Source organism: Sceloporus occidentalis, unplaced genomic scaffold, assembly GCF_023333645.1.
Source record: "Sceloporus occidentalis isolate IW3139 unplaced genomic scaffold, rSceOcc1.0.p SCAF_1, whole genome shotgun sequence".
In the NCBI taxonomy this organism is placed as follows: Eukaryota; Metazoa; Chordata; class Lepidosauria; order Squamata; family Phrynosomatidae; genus Sceloporus; species Sceloporus occidentalis.
Window position 1 is genome coordinate 7,409,917 of NW_028316981.1, and position 17,159 is coordinate 7,427,075.

Consider the following 17,159-nt stretch of genomic DNA (forward strand, 5'->3'; position numbering starts at 1 on the left):
GACATAATATTACTTTTTGGTTGGTAATCAATGAAATTTGTTCAAATACTAATTGTCAAAATGTGTTTATTTTGGGACAGACTAGCTACATGTGTAGAAATGTGCCATTATCACTACATTCATGCCAACATTTGGAGAAAACATTTTTAACCATTCTGGCCAGCTTCACTGGAGTCAAGTACCACTTGTGTATAATTTTCAAAGTGTTTTCTCTAATCAATGCTGATCTGGATGTAAAAGGGTTGGAAGACTGAACCGTAGTCCATTTTGAAATGGGAACTGAAAGATTCCAATCCATTTCCCAGGTTAGTTCTATGCCACTGATGTTTTGGTAAGAGGCAGGAGTACTTTTCTTTGTTTCTTATTTAAGCATTCATAGGATCACCTACTGAAAAGATTAGGCTCACTGGGATAGATGGAGAAAAACTCATTCTCGGTTACTGCTCACCAGCACTTGCCTCCATTCATTCACTCAGGTTTAATCTCTATCCCAGGCAGGACTTGAACAATCAATTTCTCCACTCACTTATATTTCCTCTCCCTTTGGGATATTTCCCCTCTTTCTGCATCTTCAGATAATTCAATGGGAGGAGCTGGACATGGCTTCCCAAAGAAAGCAAGGAGGTGAAAGGACAGATTTCCTTAAAGAGGAAAAGAAGACCTCCATCTTTGCTCTCTGGCTTGCCTGGAAACAATCCCAGCAATTCCATATTTACTAGTAACTGAATGTAGCCACAGTTGAAGTTGCTGGAGACAAAACAAATAAACTCGGGGGAGGTGCCTACTCAGACACTTAGTAGTACAGTGCGCCCGCGTCATACGCGGGCATGCTTTTCGCGGCTTGAGCATACGCACTCAAGCCGCGGGGCGCGCACGGGGCAGAAGGGGCGGCGTGTCCCATTCAATTGAATGGGCACGCGGCCCATTTCACCCCACGCGCCGCTGTGCATGAGCCCCATTGTTTCCAATGGGGTTTGAGCATAGGCAGAATTCACCTTACGCGGAGAGATCCGGAACGGATCCCCGTGTAAGGCGAGGGCCCATTGTACATATGAATTTGTTATGCCACTGTGAGCTTGAGAAAGTTAAAAGGGAAAACAGTTTGGAAAATTTTAGCATTCGTTTTCCAACTACTTACATAGATCGGGATTTCCTTATTAATGACCTGGATTACAGAATTGGGAGCATACTTATCAAATTTGCAGATGACACCAAATTAGGAGGAATAGCTAATACTCCAGAGGACAGGATCAAAATTCAAAATGACCTGAATAGACTTGAAAGCTGGGCAAAGCTAACAAAATGAACTTCAACACAGAGAAATGTAAGCTACTGCACTTAGGGCAGAAAAATAAAATGCACAGATATAGGATGGGGGACACCTGGCTGAACGAGACTACGTGTGAAAGGGATCTTGGAGTCCAAGTAGACCACAAGTTGAACATGAGTCAACAATACAATGCGGCAGCTAAAAAGGCCAATGCAATTTTAGGCTGCATCAATAAAAGTATAGTGTCTAGATCAAGAGAAGTAATAGTGCCACTCAATTCTGCTTTGGTCAGGCCCCACCGGGAATTGTGTGTCCAGTTCTGGGTGCCACAATTCAAAAAGGATATTGAGAAACTGGAGCATGTCCAAAGGAGGGCGACTAAAATGGCAAAGGGTCTATAAACCATGTCCTATGAGGAACGACTTAGGGAGCTGGGGATGTTTAGCCTGGAGAAAAGAAGATTAAGAGGTGATATGATAGCCCTGTTTAAATATTTGAAGGGATGTCACATCGAGGATGGAAGAAGCTTGTTTTCTGCTGCTCCAGAGAACAGGACCAGGAACAATCGATGCAAGCTGCAGGAAAAGAGATTCCACCTCAACCTTAGGAGTAACTTCCTGACAGTAAGGGCTGTTCGACAGTGGAACAAACTCCCTTGGAGTGTAGTGGAGTCTCCTTCTTTGGAAGTCTTTAAGCAGAGGCTGGATGGCCATCTATTGGGGATGCTTTGATTTGGATTTCCTGCATGGCAGGGGGTTGGACTGGATGGCCCTTGTGGTCTCTTCCAACTCTATGATTCTATGATTCCTGAATGCACACTCCTCTCTCTCTCTCTCTCTCTCTCTCTCTCTCTCTCATTCAAACTAGCCACGTGGTTTAGGTGACTCCCCCTTTGGCACTAACAGACACACTGTCTCATTTTGAACTGAATTACACGTTTTCCATCTTCCTCCTCTCTCAACTTTTCTTGGAAAGATGGTGAGATAAAGGTGCTTTTTTCCTCAACTATTCACTAGCTAGATTAGAGTATAGCCTTTTATGCAAATATAGATTGAAGCCATTAGTAAACATTTCTTTTATACTACAAGGTATGTGTTTGTTATTTTTTTGAGTCAGTTTCAGTTTTTAGGGAAGAATAGTTAGAGAAAGGGACATTTCCGCTACTTTGCAAATTTAAAGTTCGCCTCTAAAAGGCTTGGCTTTGATATTTTTGATATTTAAATATTTTTGTTTCCTTATCAAAGGTTGAAACCTGAGGAAACTTAAATTATGCTACAAAATCCTTTCAAAGAGGCACCGGAAAGCTGCCCAACCTCCTGAAATGAAAACCTGACAGGGTGGGAATATCTTCTGAGGACAGAACTGGAGTCCCAGTCCTCCAGCAGGTGATTAGTTTGTCCTAAGGAGAACATCCTTAACCAACCCAGCTGAAAGATGATTCAACTGGCAGAGATACAGCGAGAGAGGCTACGGAGGTCCCTACAGAGTAACTGGATTAGCCAGGAAAAAGAAAGAGCCTCACCAAGAGAGGTCACAAGTTCCATGTTTTCCTCCATGACTTCCCTGTGGAGGGCCCTTTGGTCCAGATCTAGTAGGGACAACTCCTCCTTGCTGAAACGAATGGCCACCTCCTCAAAATTCACCTGAGAGAAGAAACAAGATACCATGAACTCAAAATTACTAAACCCAGTCAGAACAGAAAACTGGGCAGATTGAGATTTCCAAATATATTTCAGTTAAAAATGTCACGACAGGAGACTTCCGGGTTGGTAATGGCGCCCGTTGAAAGGTTTTCCGAGTGAACTCCTCGGAGACCTATCGGAGATTGCAGGTTGGGTCTGCTATAGGGAGACCTAAAGCAGTCCGGAACACCCCCCAGTTATAGGGGGTTCAGAGGGGGCCCGACGGAGATCCAAACACACACCTTCTCCCCTAGATTGGAGGTTTTATGAACCAGAAGAGAAGGGGAGAAGGGTGAGGATTGGAGGGCAATCCACGCCTGCAATAAACCCCGCTTTGCGGACAGGAGCAGCCACCAACTTTTAATATTCTAAGAAGACTTAAGGAATAATTTGAAGAACCCTGATTATCTTTTTATTTCTGCCTCGATATTCTCCGGTGAGTGCTCAAATAAAATCAAGACTCTTGGAATATATCTTCGCTTCCTGCTATAAGATGAAAGAAATGGCTAGCTTTGGACATAACTTGCTTTAAAAGAAAGTGATTTTTCACCAGGAGATCAGGATTGAAACAAGAAGAAAATAAACGACTTATTTTTGATGGATATGGATATGGTTTCAGGGGCATATTTCCCCTAGCTTTACAAGGAAGAAAACTGGATCTGAGTTGCCGCTTGGAAAATTAATGAAGTGGACCACGTTTTTTTTCCTCTTTTCTTCAATTTTGGGGTAATTTGATTGTTTTATACACAAAAATAAGCTGGAAAGTTATAAGCCACTTGTCCCACTTGGAATCTATGGACTAAAGGACGCTGCCAGTAGCGATTTTTCGTGGGTTAAATTTATATGAATAGACTTTGAGAATAAAGCCATCAAGAGTCTGAAGTACTTGGAAATTGAGACTTTCAAGGAGGATGGGAGAGACAGAAGGAAAAAAATATATATAAAACAATAATAACGAAGAGTCTCAAACTAACCTTGAAGGCTGCACAAAGCGAGATAGGATCTTTGTCTCCTGGAAAACATTTTGAACAAGTTCCACCTGGTGAGAGGGGCAGTGGAAAGTCCGGAGGAAGGCTCTGTGGACGGATCTAAGAGGACGGGAGGAGGGGGCGACGAGGACGAGAGGAGGGGGCGACGGATGGATGAGGACAGGATCTGAGGATTAAAAGAAGACAAGAAAACAAGATTTAAAGTGATAGAGTCTGAGCTACCCCTGGGAAAATAAAAAATTGGTACAGTCCATTACTCGCAAAGCACCTTGGGGGCTGTAGTCTGACTCTTTGAAATTTATAAGCACTTCCTTATGTGCTGTGATAGCTCCACGCTGCGAATTGGTGGAAGTGACGACCCCTAGAGGGCTTGAAGCAAAGAACTCTGGGAATGGTAGTCCAGTAACTGCTCTTAGGCACTTTTTGCTTTCTCTAGGAAAGAGAAGAGGAGGGAAAAGGGGAAAAAAAAAGGAGAGAAAGGGGAGGGAGGGAGAGGGAAGGAAAAGAGAAAACACGGTACCTTGTCTGTTTTTCTTTTTTATGGAAAAGGATTATAAGAAGTACCAGGAAGAAGCCAGGAGGGTAAGGAAATATAGAAAGAGGACTGTTTTGGATGAAAAACAACTATTATGTTTATGGATATATGTATATCTGTTGTTTTTTTTCCTTTCCTTGCCTCTTTTTTGCTTTTTTGGGTTGGGATGAACTTAACTAATAAGGTGTCACTTTAACAAAGAAGATAAACCTTGCTATACTGGAATACTGGATTATTAGTGCTAAATAGGTACTCCACTTAAAAGCTTTAATCTGGTTACAGTTAACTAAGCTGTTTTTCACTAATTTCTTTCTCAATTAAGTAATTAGAAATTATTAAGAATATATATTTACTTTTATAAGTTGTAGATACTTGAAAGATGATATGTTAAAAATTGAACACCTGTTGCCTTTTTACATAGACTGCTCAGAAATATAGAAGATTACTTTGTGTGAAACTAGAAAGTGTTTAAATAGATTTGGTAATATATAATATTTTTAAAAGATGGCATCAGTAAAAAGTGCCAAACAACAACAACAACAACCTCCCGCGAGACGACCTTCTTTGGAGAAAATTGACACAAATATCTCCATTTTAGAGGAGATAAGGAAACTGAGATCAGATTTAAACGATACAAGAGTTGAGATGAAACAGGAAATGCAGGATTTTAAGAAGGAGATACGTCAAGAAATACGAACAGATTTGAAAGAAATAAACCAATCTATGGAAAAGCTTTCTACGGAAATAGTAAATGCTAAGAAGAGGCTAACCGAGTTGGAGAACTATTCGGAGAAGGTAGAGGAAGAATTAACACAGATAAGAAATAAAAGAGAAGATGAACTGGACGAGAGAGCCATTTGGGAATTAAAATTTAGAGAGAAATGTGTGAAGATAAGAGGACTCCCGGAGGAGAAAGATGAAGATTTATGGCTTAAGTTAATACCAACTCTGGCAGAATTTTTAGATAAAGATACGATATCTATGGAATAAGAAATTGACCGGATCTTTCGAGTGAACTCTCCAGTAGCGCAACAAAAAGACCTCCCAAGAGACCTAATAATTTACTTTCTTAGACGCCGGATAAGGGATATATTCTTCTAAATGAAATAATGAAACTCCGTTTGAATTCCAGGGAAATAGTTTGAAGGTTTTTAAAGATATTCCCATGAGACTTTTACGAAAAAGAAGAGATTACTACTTCCTGACCACACAACTGAGACGTGACAATATTGCCTATAGATGGGAAATTCCCGAAGGATTGAGCTTCTGGTACAAGAAGAAGAAGATTAGAGTACTATCAACAGAGGAAGCTAGGCAATTTATGGAACAATACATACAAAGGCCAAAAGATGTACAGAGAAAGCAACAAAATATGGATAAGGATAAAGAAGAAGAACGGGAAAAATTTAAAGAGAAGGAGAAAACGAAGTCGAGTAGGAAAGATAATATCCCGCCCTTCCAGATGGAGACAAGAAGTATGAGAAGGGAAGAAGAGGAAGCAGAAAAAGAAGGAAACAAGACTATTGTGGATGTAGAATTACTGGAAGGTGCGGTAGGTGGAACAGAAGCTGTAACAAGAGTGATAGAAGAAGGAGAGACAGAAATAAACGAGGGACAGTAGAGTAATTGAACAACAGTTGATAGAATTAAAGACTATGGAGCAGCTGAAGATATTATCATGGAACATACAAGGTCTTAATACGCCTCAGAAACGGAAAAAGGTATTTCATACTTTACAAAAATTAAAATTGGATATTATATGCCTGGAAGAAACGAGAATTAAGAAGAAAGACATAAAACACTTATGAAACCCTAGACTGGGACAAGAATTCATCTCAGCTTCAAACTCAAAAAGAAAGGGAGTGGTGATATATGTAAACTCGAATTACGAAGCGAAAGAAATCAAGAATGATGAAAATGGCCACTTTGTAATGCTAGAAGTACGAATACAGGAAAAAATTTATTTATGTGTAGGTGTTTATGGACCTCTAGACAACAAGGGGCCTTTTTACAAAAAACTTTTGGACGAAACTAAAGAACTTAACTATGACAACCTAATTATGATGGGGGACTGGAATGGAGTAATTGACCCTTTGATTGATAGAGCCTCAGATGTTAAAATTAAGAAGAATCAAGGGAAACTACCCCGGGAATTTTTTGAGATTATGGACGTAATGGATCTACATGATGCATGGCGATTTAAACATGGACGTGCCAAAGATTTTACTTTTTTTTCTAATCGCCATAAATCATGGTCCAGGATTGATTTTTTTTTTAGTTTCTTCAACTTTATGCCCCCGAATTAACAAGATTGACACCATGCCTAAGACCTGGTCAGACCATAATCCCGTCTTACTTAAACTACAAATACCTAGAAGAGAATTTTCCTGGAGACTAAATATGAACACCTTGAAAAATGAAGATTTGGTTAAAGAAATCGCAGAGGAAATAAAGTTTTTTTCAAGGTAAATCTGAAAAATGAAGTCTCAACACAGATAGTCTGGGACTCATTTAAGGCAGTAATTAGAGGATTATTAATAAAAAAGAGCTCAGAAATAAAGAACAATAAGGAGAGATTAATGAATAAAATTAAAGAAGAAATAAGACTAAGGGAGAAATATTTGATGATTTATCCCAAGCATAAGGAGAAAATTAAAGAAATTCAAATATTGCAAAAGCAATTATCACAAGCCACGATGGAAGAAATTCAAAAGAAAATACAATTCACAAAACAGAAGTTTTTTGAAAATGCAGATAAACCTGGGAAAATGTTGGCGCACTATTTAAGGAAAGAAAGAGCCAGAAGAATAATTCGGAAGATTAGAGACGGTGATCAAATAATAACAGAACAAGGGAAAATAAAACAGATTTTTAGATTATTCTATACTAAGCTCTATAAGGAACAACCTACCAGTATAAAAGAGATGGAAGAATACCTAAACCAATGTAAAATTCCTCAACTTTCAGAGTCACATAGGGAAAAATTAAACAAACCCATCACGAAAGAGGAAATCCTCACTGCTATAAAAAAGGCTAAGCCAAATAAATCACTAGGTCCGGATGGATATCCTTCAGAATTTTATAGAACTTTTACCCAACAGTTAATAGGTCCGCTTCAGGAGGTGATGAATGGAATACTAGATAGCAATTTGCCACCAACTTGGATATATTCGCACATCACTGTAATTCCCAAGGAAGGAAAAGACCAATTAGACCCTGCAAATTTTAGACCGATTTCACTGCTTAACACAGATTACAAAATTTTTGTTACAATACTGGCCGAGAGATTGAAAGTTATCCTCAAGGACTATATAGGTGACGACCAAAATGGCTTCTTGCCAAAAAGGTATATTAAAATAAATATAAGAAACATATTGAATTTGATTGAATATCACCAAAAACACATTGATAAGCAGCTTTTATTGATCTTTTTAGACGCCGAGAAAGCGTTTGATAAAGTCAATTGGAATTTTATGAAGAAAGTAATGGAACATATGGATATGGGAGCAAATTTTTTAATTTGGCTTAATAAGATATATTCGGAACAAAAAGCTAATATTATAATTAATGGTTCAAAATCAGATATATTCCAGATTAGATCAGGTGTGCGACAGGGGTGCCCTCTTTCCCCTTTACTTTTCCTAATAACATTTGAAATACTACTATCTCAAATTAGACAAGACAAAGAAATTGAAGGAGTGAGAATTAAAGGATGGGAATATAAAATTAATGCTTTCGCAGACAATCTGGCAATTTTTTTGAGGAACCCAAAAAAGAGTATGGATGCATTGCTGGATAAACTAGAGAAATATGGTAAAGTTGCGGGCTTTAAAGTAAACAAACAAAAAACACAGTTATTGGTGATGAATATTGCAGATGAAGATATGCGGGAAATTCAAGCTAAAACTGAGTTCCAAATAAGGAAGAAAATCAAATATCTAGGAATTGATATAACATCAAGAAACACTGAACTATTTGGTAATAATTACGAGAAAGTGTGGAAAGAAATTAAAAAGGAGTTGAACAGATGGAGGAGACTAAAGATCTCATGGATGGGTAAAATTTCCGTAATTAAAATGTCAATCCTCCCCAAAATTATGTACTTGTTGCAAAACTTACCAATTATTACAAATGAAATTCCCTTTAAGAAATGGAATAAGGATTTATCGGATTTTATATGGAATGGTAAAAAGCCAAGAATCAAAATGAAATTGTTATACGATGTGGTGGAAAGAGGAGGCGTGTCTCTACCCAACTTAAAATTATACTATCAAGCCTCAGTGACAACATGGATTTTGGACTGGATAAGGCTGGAGAAACTTAAACTTTTGAATTTGGAACACGCAGATATGATATATGGAATACACGGGTATCTGATATATGAAAAAATTAAAGTCAATCAAGAATTCTCGAATCATATCATTAGAAAATCTCTAATGAATGTATGGAAGAAAATAAAACAACTATGGGTTCCCAAAATACCGTTATGGACCTCCATAAATGAAGCGCTATTTAGAAGTGAGAAAATGTCCTGTCATAAATGGCCAACCTATGACGATATTACGATAGTGGAAAGTGATCAAAGAAGACTGAAAACAGAAGAAGAATTGGTTGCAGAGGAGTATAAATGTAATTGGTTCCTATATAGACGTTTAAGAGAAAGGTTTCTGATAGATCAAAAGATGGAGGGCATAGGATCGAGTGATAATGAATTTGAAAAAATAATTAAAGAAGAAGGTAAACAAGAAATATCTCGAATCTACAAATTACTCTTAAAACTCGACTTGGAACAAGAAACAGTTAAAAAATGTATGATTGATTGGGCCAGGGACATAGGACAAGCTATATCAATGGAGCAATGGGAAAGGAACTGGAAGAAAAGAATGAAAATTACACCAAATTTGGGTCTTCGTGAAAACTTAATTAAAATGCAATATAGATGGCACCTTACCCCTCATGTATTATCAAAAATCAACAAAAATAATAATAATAAATGTTGGAAGTGTGGAAAGGAGGAGGGAACGTATTACCATTGTTGGTGGCTGTGTGAAAAAGCACAAAGTTATTGGTCGGATATACACAGAGAAATGATAGAGATACTAAAGATTACATTTAGAAAAGACCCCAAACTCTATTTACTGTCCATGATAGATCAAATGGATGAGCTCGGTAAATTTGAAAAAATGATCTTTTACATGACATCAGCAGCCAGAGTTTTATACGCGGGAACTTGGAAGGACACAAAAATTCCATCTGTAGAGCAATGATTAATGAAGTTATACGATTACATGGAACTGGACTGTTTAACTCTATTGTTAAAGGGAAAAACAAAGAAGGATCTATTGAAGACATGGCAATTCTTTATAAATTATTTAAAACTTAAAAAGGGGAAATATTCAACAATTCTATTTGTTGAATGAACGGAAACTGACTCGAGGATATGAGGAAAGGCAACTGTTACTGATCTTATCACAAGGGAGTAAAAATTGTATTGAAATAGATAAATGAAGATAATTAAGACATTTTAATAGGATTCTTTCACTGTGAGATAGAAAATAAGTGTGGAAGAGGGCAGAAGAACCTTAGTATTGAAATATAAAGATAAGAGGGAATTTAAGGAAGGGGAACAAAATAAGGTCAAACAAAAATATTGTATACATAAATGTGTTAATGAAAGGTATAACAATCGCACGAAATATGAAGATGTGTATAAATATGTTTTCTTTTTTTTTTTTTGGATGGAAAATCAATAAAGAATATTAAAAAAAAATGTCACGACAGAAAAATCTGATGGAACAAAGAAGAAGAGAGAAAATGTTTCAGGTCCATGGGGAAGAAGAACCAGGATCACCCAACCTCCCTCCTCTAGAGATCCTGCCTGATCCGTTACCTGATCTAGGCTACCAGAAGCTATTTGCAGAGTGTCTGAATGAAGAGCTGAGGCAGTACATCTTGGCCCTGGCAGTCTTCTATTTCCTGGGAGGAAGACAAATGTAAATACTTTACCATTCAAGCAAATGTGAACCTTCTGTACCATTCCCTCAATTACTGACTTGTTATCCAAATTCCAAATTTAGAGGTCTTTGCTAAATAATGGAGGAGCCTTGGTGGCACAGTGGTTAAATGCCTGTACTGCAGCCACTCACTCAAAACTACAAGGTTGCGAGTTCAAGACCAGCAAAAGGGCTCAAGCTTACTCAGGCTTGCATCCTTCCGAGGTCGCTAAAATGAGTACCCAGAATGCTGGGGGCAAATTAGCTTACAGTTGTAAACTGCTTAGACAATGCTTAGGCGGTATGAAGTGGTATATAAATGAAGCTTGTTTAATGATGAAGCTAGTTTCTTTGTATTTGTGTACCTTCAAGTCAACTTATGGAGACTGCAAAGGTAACTTAGCACAAGTTTTCCTTGCTATTGCCATCCTCTGAGACTGAGAGAATGCAATTTGCCCAAGGTCACCCAATGGCTTTCATGTCTCAGCAGGGTTTCAGAATTTGGTTTCCAGAGGCACCGTTCAACAATTAAACTAACATGCTGGATCTCATGAGACTAGTAGAGACAAGCAAAAAGGTACAGAAGATTTAAGACAAATATTTGTCTTCTTTATTTATACCTGATTGAAATGGAAATATGTATATATCATCATGCAGAGAAACAGAGAAAGCTGGCAAAGTATTCTAAACCACAGAATACTCTTGGGTCTGGGCTAACAAAGATCACTCTACGAATTCACCCAAACTATACACGTGTTACTACTATGGGAATTTAAGCAGTGCATGCTGGAATCCCTGGATTAAAAAAATCTGTGGCTATGCAGGGCTGACTGTATTTTCATGATCTGAACTGCCTCTCTTCTCCCTCCCCTTCCAGCATTTAAGAAGCAGCTGCTGCAGCCCCTCCTAGGGCTTGGCAGCTGCTATGAGAGAAGGGTTTGGGATAGAGCACAAGGGCAAGAAAGAGCCAGTGTGGTTGTGATGTCCTGCCAGGACTGATTGAATTTCCCCCTGCATTTTCTTTTGTGTTGGTTCAGGCCATAGAATATTTTAGTGTAGGAAAGTTCTTTGTATTAGTTGTGGGAGGAACTGTAGGATTCCCCTGCATTATTTCCAGGTTTGGTTTGCCCTTTCCCAGCATGCTCTGTTGTAGCTGGAAGCTTTTAGTTTGGAGCAGTCTTTGCTATGAGCAGGCAGAGAACTGTCTTTTGGTGGCAAACAGGCCCAGACAGCCGGAAAGGGCATTTCTTACACCTCAGCCAAATTAGTTACCATCAGCAAGCGAATAAAGGAATTCAGGAGCTGAAAGACCCTGCACCAGCTCCATTGAGTGAGGAGAGCAAACCAACATCAGACCCAGAAAGATGACACACTGAAGATTGCTGAAACTGTAAAGTATCTTTTATTTAGTGCTGGGGAAGAGAAAACTCTTTATTTTTGTCCTTTAAATTAAATTTTCCCTCTTTTGAACTTTACATTCAGCTTCAGAGGCTTTTTGGGTAAAAGGGTTTGATCTCACCAGGGTACCGGCGTTGCACACCCAAACCTGCCACCACCTTTAGTTGGGTGTGTCTTCACAGTGGTATAGTGGTTTGAGCGCTGGATAATGACCAGAGTTTGAACCCCCACAATGGAAACCCACTGGGTAACTTTGGGCAAATCACACTCTGTTAGTCTGAAAGCGACAGAAAGGTAGCCAGAACTGCAGAGAGCGAAAATACCAACTCTAGATTCAGCCCTTCTTCCAGCCCTTTGTACTTGTCTTTTGAAAAGATATACACCCATTGCGTATAACACACTAACAGAATGGCTCTCTCCCTGTGCTGGCTTTAAAAAGAAATAAATGACTGAATTCCTGAAGCAAGACACTTACAAAAGATCAGCATCTCCACTATATGGAGGCTCAGGGGAAGATAATTGCAGTCTGTCTACTATTGAGAAGAAGAGACCAAAGTGAAGAATACCCTCCTTCATCCTTACCCAATGAGATGGCATTTCCTGAGCCCTTCTGTAGGATCCGACTGGACTGTGCTCTCTGTCTGGAGTCTAAGGACAACTTCTCTGCCTCCAGGATTTCAGTGGCCTTTTCTCCCAACAAGTCCTGAGACAAAAACAGCATTAAGAATTTTAAAGGAAAGGATTAGAAAAGAAAGAGTGCTGGAAGGGAGAAGGATCATCCTTCTATTGATAATTTCCAAAAAACATTGGTCAGTGAATCAGAACATTTTAAAAGTACATACAATCATAAAAGCATAGCGTTGGAAGAGACCTCAAGGGCCTTCCAGTCCAAACCCCAGCCATGCAGGAAAGGAACGTTGGGTGATCAAACCACTCCCAACAAGTGGCCATCCAGCTTCTGTTTAAAAATGTCCAAATAGGGAGACTCCACCACACACTGAAGGAATGGGTTCCAACTTGTCTCCATCTGCTCTTATTCTCAGAAGGTTCTCCCTAATGTTGAGGTGGAATCTCTTTTCCTGTAGATTGAATCCGTTTCTCTGGGTCTTGTCCTCTGACGAAGCAGGAAACAAACTTGCACCATCATCTGTATGACATATCTTCAAATATTTAAACAAGGCTCTCTTTTCACATCTTAACTTTCTCTTCTCCAAGACAAACATACCTATATCCCTAAATCTCTCCTTATACGACGCCGTTTCCAGACCCTTTCCCATTTTGTTCACCCTCCTCTGCATGTGTTCCAGCTTCTCAACAGCCTTTTTAAATTGAACTGGAACTGGACACAGCATTATTCTAGGTGAGGCTGAACAAAGCAGAATAGAGTATTAATGTTACTGCCCTTGACTTAGACACTGTACTTCTATTGATGCAGCCTAGAATCACATTGGCCTTTTTAGTTGCTGTATCACAGTGTTGACTCATTTTTAACTTGTACTAATGTCAAAGACTCTCACCTGCTGCCCCTGCTGCTGCTTCTCCTCAGCCTGGCTCAATAGGAAACCTTCGGCCAGGGCCACTGCCTGGGAACAGGTCTCTGCCCCACATTCCCTGACCCAGTTGGCCATCTCTGGGGGAAGGATGGCCAGGAACTGTTCCAGGATCACCAGGTCCAGGATTTGATTCTTTGTGTGTCTCTCTGGTTTCAACCACTGGTGGCAAAGTTTGTGGAGTTGGTAGCAAGCCTTTCGGGGGCCCTCAGCCTCCTCATAGAGAAACTGCCTGAACGACTGGGACTGTCCCTCTGAACAGAGCAGCTTCTCATCCTCATTCTCTTCCATGGTTCTTCTTTCCTTTAATTCTCCTCTTTTCCACACCTAAAACGCACGAGAGACTTTTCTTAATGTGAGGCCAACCATGGGCCTGTACAGACAGACCAAAATAAAGCTTCTTTGGGTCACTTTGGAGGTATGCTGTGTATAAATGATGCATGTATCCTGAGGCCAGAAGCCACGCCAAAGCCAATTCTAAGGACAGGAGTGAAGCTTTGGCGCAGCTTCTGGCCTCTTAAGAAGTGTGTTATTTAAACAGCATACCTCCAAACTGACCTGAAGCAGCTTTATTTTGGCCTCAAATCTTCCCTTTCCATACTTTGACTTGTGTTCTTAGATAGTTCCTGCATGAGGTTGATCACTATTTTCTGTTCTGCCAGATTCTCCTTTCTGGAAAAGACTGGCCAGATTGCTGACAAGTATCAAGCCCTACGGAGAAACCAAGACATTCTGTCAAGCATCCATTATGGACACTCTTTTAAGGTAGTGATATACTTAAAAATCAAATCTAAGTTGGAAACCAGCTCATTTTCGTGACCAGAAGATAAAAGCTATGACTGAAAGACATAGCCACAGTCTGTATAATCCTAAGCAAAGAGGTCTTGTAGTATGTTTGAGACTAACTGAAAGAAAGAAGTTGGCAGCATGAGATTTCCACTTCCTCAGATGCATTTGGACTTAAGTCTAGCAAAGCTCATGCTGTCAACTCTTCTTTCAGCGAGTCCCAAAGGTGCTACAAGATCTGGCTACAGACTGCTATGACTCCATCGTCCTCCCTTTCTGGCCGTGCGCCTTCCAGCCCTTTTCCCCTTATGGAGGCCTTAAGGGGAAGCTATCATCAGGAGGTCTGCCACTGCCTTCTTCTGAGGCTGAGAGAGAGTGAGGTTCCCCTCCTCTCTGGGCCTCCTCTTCTCCTCCCAAAGGTCCAAATGGAGGAAGGACGGAAGGGGCCCCTCTCCCCCCCTTCATCCAGAAGCGGGCTAAGGAGGGAAGGAAGGAGTCCCTCTGGCTGCTCCTTGGCCCCAAAGCCCTCTGATGAGAAGCTTGAATGGGGACGAAGTGTCCTCTGGGGGAGACCCACCACTAAAAGGAGGACCCAAGGCGGATCACAGGAGAAAACAAGATTAAAACATCACAACCAGAATGTAAAAGCGATCCAGACCTTCTAGTTAGAAGAAGTATAATAACAGTATATGCAAAGGCATAAAAAGAGTTTAAAACGTAACTCAAAGCACACTCCGTGCTATGGAATTCTGGGATATGTAGGTTAGCGGGACGTTCAGCCTTCTCTGTTACCCTAACGAACCACAGTTCCCAGAATGCCATAGCACTGTGGAGAGGCAGCTGAAGTGGTTCCCAAGTGGAGTTTTCCTGCAGTGCGGATGCGGCCTAAGCCTTCTCCCTCAGAGAGCTCTGGGGCCACAACCAACTACGGTTCCCAGAATTCCACAGCACTGAGCCATCCAGTTGAAATGGGCGTTTAAGGCCTATCCTGAGCCAAGGAAGGGTAATCTGTGGCCAGAGGGGGCCATTTCTGCGCTGTGGCTGGAGCCCTGGAGGAACGAGGGCCCACCTCCTCCTCCTCCCCCGGAGTCCTAGCCCTGACTGAGCCAGGAAAGGGGGCGCCATCTTGCTCCCTGTGGCTCTGGTCCTCAGCCCCGCTCTAGGAAGCGCCGCCTCTATGGCAGGAAGGGGCGGGGCCTAGGCCGAGAGTGGCGCCTCGTTGAGGGAAGGGCTGGGGCGGGGCTTGGCGTGTTTAGTGGGCGGGGCTTTTGTCCTGGTTAAACATACCCGGCTCCCTAAGTCTCTCCACATAGGGCTTTATGGTTTCCAGACCTTTCACCATTTTAGTGACCCCCCTTCACCTTGTCAACATCCTTTTTGCATTGTATATAGGATATGGTCTCCAGTGGTGTTTTTGTGGGCCCCTGGGGCTCAGGTTTCATCCCCCTAATGCCCTATAAGGGACATGGGGGCATTCCCCCCTCCCATATTTTGCCCCCCTTGGGCCATTTTAGGCCCAGAAGAGGTCATTCTTAAAAACAAGAAGTAAACACTGGTCCTTTACTGTGGTTGAGCAAGGTCTCATCTGGACCAAAATGGCCTGAAGGTCAGTTGCCAGATTTAAAACTGACCATTGCGTCTTAATTCAGACCTCTCTCTTTAGCAGGCTTCTAGATATCAAAAACCCTGCCGCTCCTAGTCACTGCGGGAGAGTGGGTTTTATTCAGTGGCCAGGACTTTCCATGCAGCTTGGAGCTCCTGCCCCAGACACTTGTCTGGGAAATGTTTATCACCCCAGAAGGAGTTGTTTGGGGTCATCTTCTCCTCTTCCTCCTCCCTCCAGCAGCCCCTTCCTTCCTTCTTCTCTGTCCCCCCAAGACATCTCAAGCCCCCTCCCCCCCAATTCCCTTCTGGGAAGCGAGAGCGCTCTCCTTCTCCCCCCTTTTTTGCCATTCTTCCCCAACCCTCCTAAGAAAGACCCCCCCCCCCTTTGGCCAGCCAGGAAACATTCTTCCTTTTGAGCCCCTCCTTCCTTTCTTTCCCAATAACAGCCCCCCCCTCAAAGCAAAGGAGACCCCCTCCATTTCCCCCAAGAAATAAAATTGGGGTCCCTCCAGGGTTTTCCCCCATTTTATCTTCCTCCTCCTTTATGATAAATGGTTAATTTTAAAGGTAGATGGTTTTAATACATCTGTGTCTTCTTCGGACTTTTAATTTGATGGATGTTTGAACTGTGTTCTTAACATATATTCTGCATTTTTTGGTCTGTTGTTGTTCCCCGCCTCAATACAATTCTTTCTTTCTTTCTTTTCTTTCCTTCCTTCCTTCCGCAAAGGTCTCATTTGCCTCCCAGGTACAGAAGGGGCAGGAGGGATGCCCATGAAAATGAAGGAAGGAACAAATGCTCCACAAAATAACTACAAGTGACGTTCCCCTTTCTGTAGGAGCACTAGTCTGGTTTTCATTTTTGACCCATGGAAAAAGTGTCTCTCATTTTCAATGGTTTTCAGCATTGAATACCGTTTGAATGGTCAAATCCTTGACCATTTTTAAAGGAATCAAACCTCCACCATCACGTCTTCTTCTGTTTCTGAAAGAACTGGACACAGGATTATTCCAGGTGAGGTCAGACCAAAGCAGAATAGAGTGGCACTATGACATCCCTTGCTCTTGATACTATACTTCATAGAATCATAGAATCGTAGAGTTGAAAGAGACTGCAAGGGCCATCCAGTTCAACCCCATTCTGCCATGCAGGAAATCACAGTCAAAGCACCTGGACAGATGGCCATCCAGCCTCTGTTTAAAGACCTCCAAAGACGACTCCACCACACTCTGAAGGAGTGTCCTCTAGTATCAAACACCTCTTACTGTCAGCACGTTCCTCCTAATGTTTAAGTGCAATCTCTTTTAATGTGAGCTTTCATCCATTGTTCCAAGCTTCCTCCATCCTCAT

General features: G+C 41.1%; 1 protein-coding gene across 3 annotated transcripts in view; it reads right to left on the bottom strand.

Moving 5' to 3' along the window:
- The window catches only part of LOC149320563 (uncharacterized), a 41,191-nt gene extending 27,392 nt beyond the window's left edge, over positions 1-13,799 (bottom strand). The window contains exons 1-5 of one of the 3 annotated variants that reach the window (XR_016279388.1): positions 13,385-13,799; positions 12,450-12,570; positions 10,367-10,452; positions 3,927-4,107; positions 2,793-2,913 (exon numbers count right to left, since the gene is read on the bottom strand). Coding sequence is in view for 2 of the 3 variants with exons in the window: in XM_089504598.1 (XP_089360724.1) it covers positions 3,927-4,107; positions 10,367-10,452; positions 12,450-12,570; positions 13,385-13,708 (712 nt within the window). In the remaining variant the exon portion in view is untranslated. The remainder of the gene's footprint in view (positions 1-2,792; positions 2,914-3,926; positions 4,108-10,366; positions 10,453-12,449; positions 12,571-13,384) is intronic. The other 2 variants (XM_089504607.1, XM_089504598.1) reach the window with 2 other exon arrangements.
- Between the last annotated feature and the right edge of the window lie 3,360 nt (positions 13,800-17,159).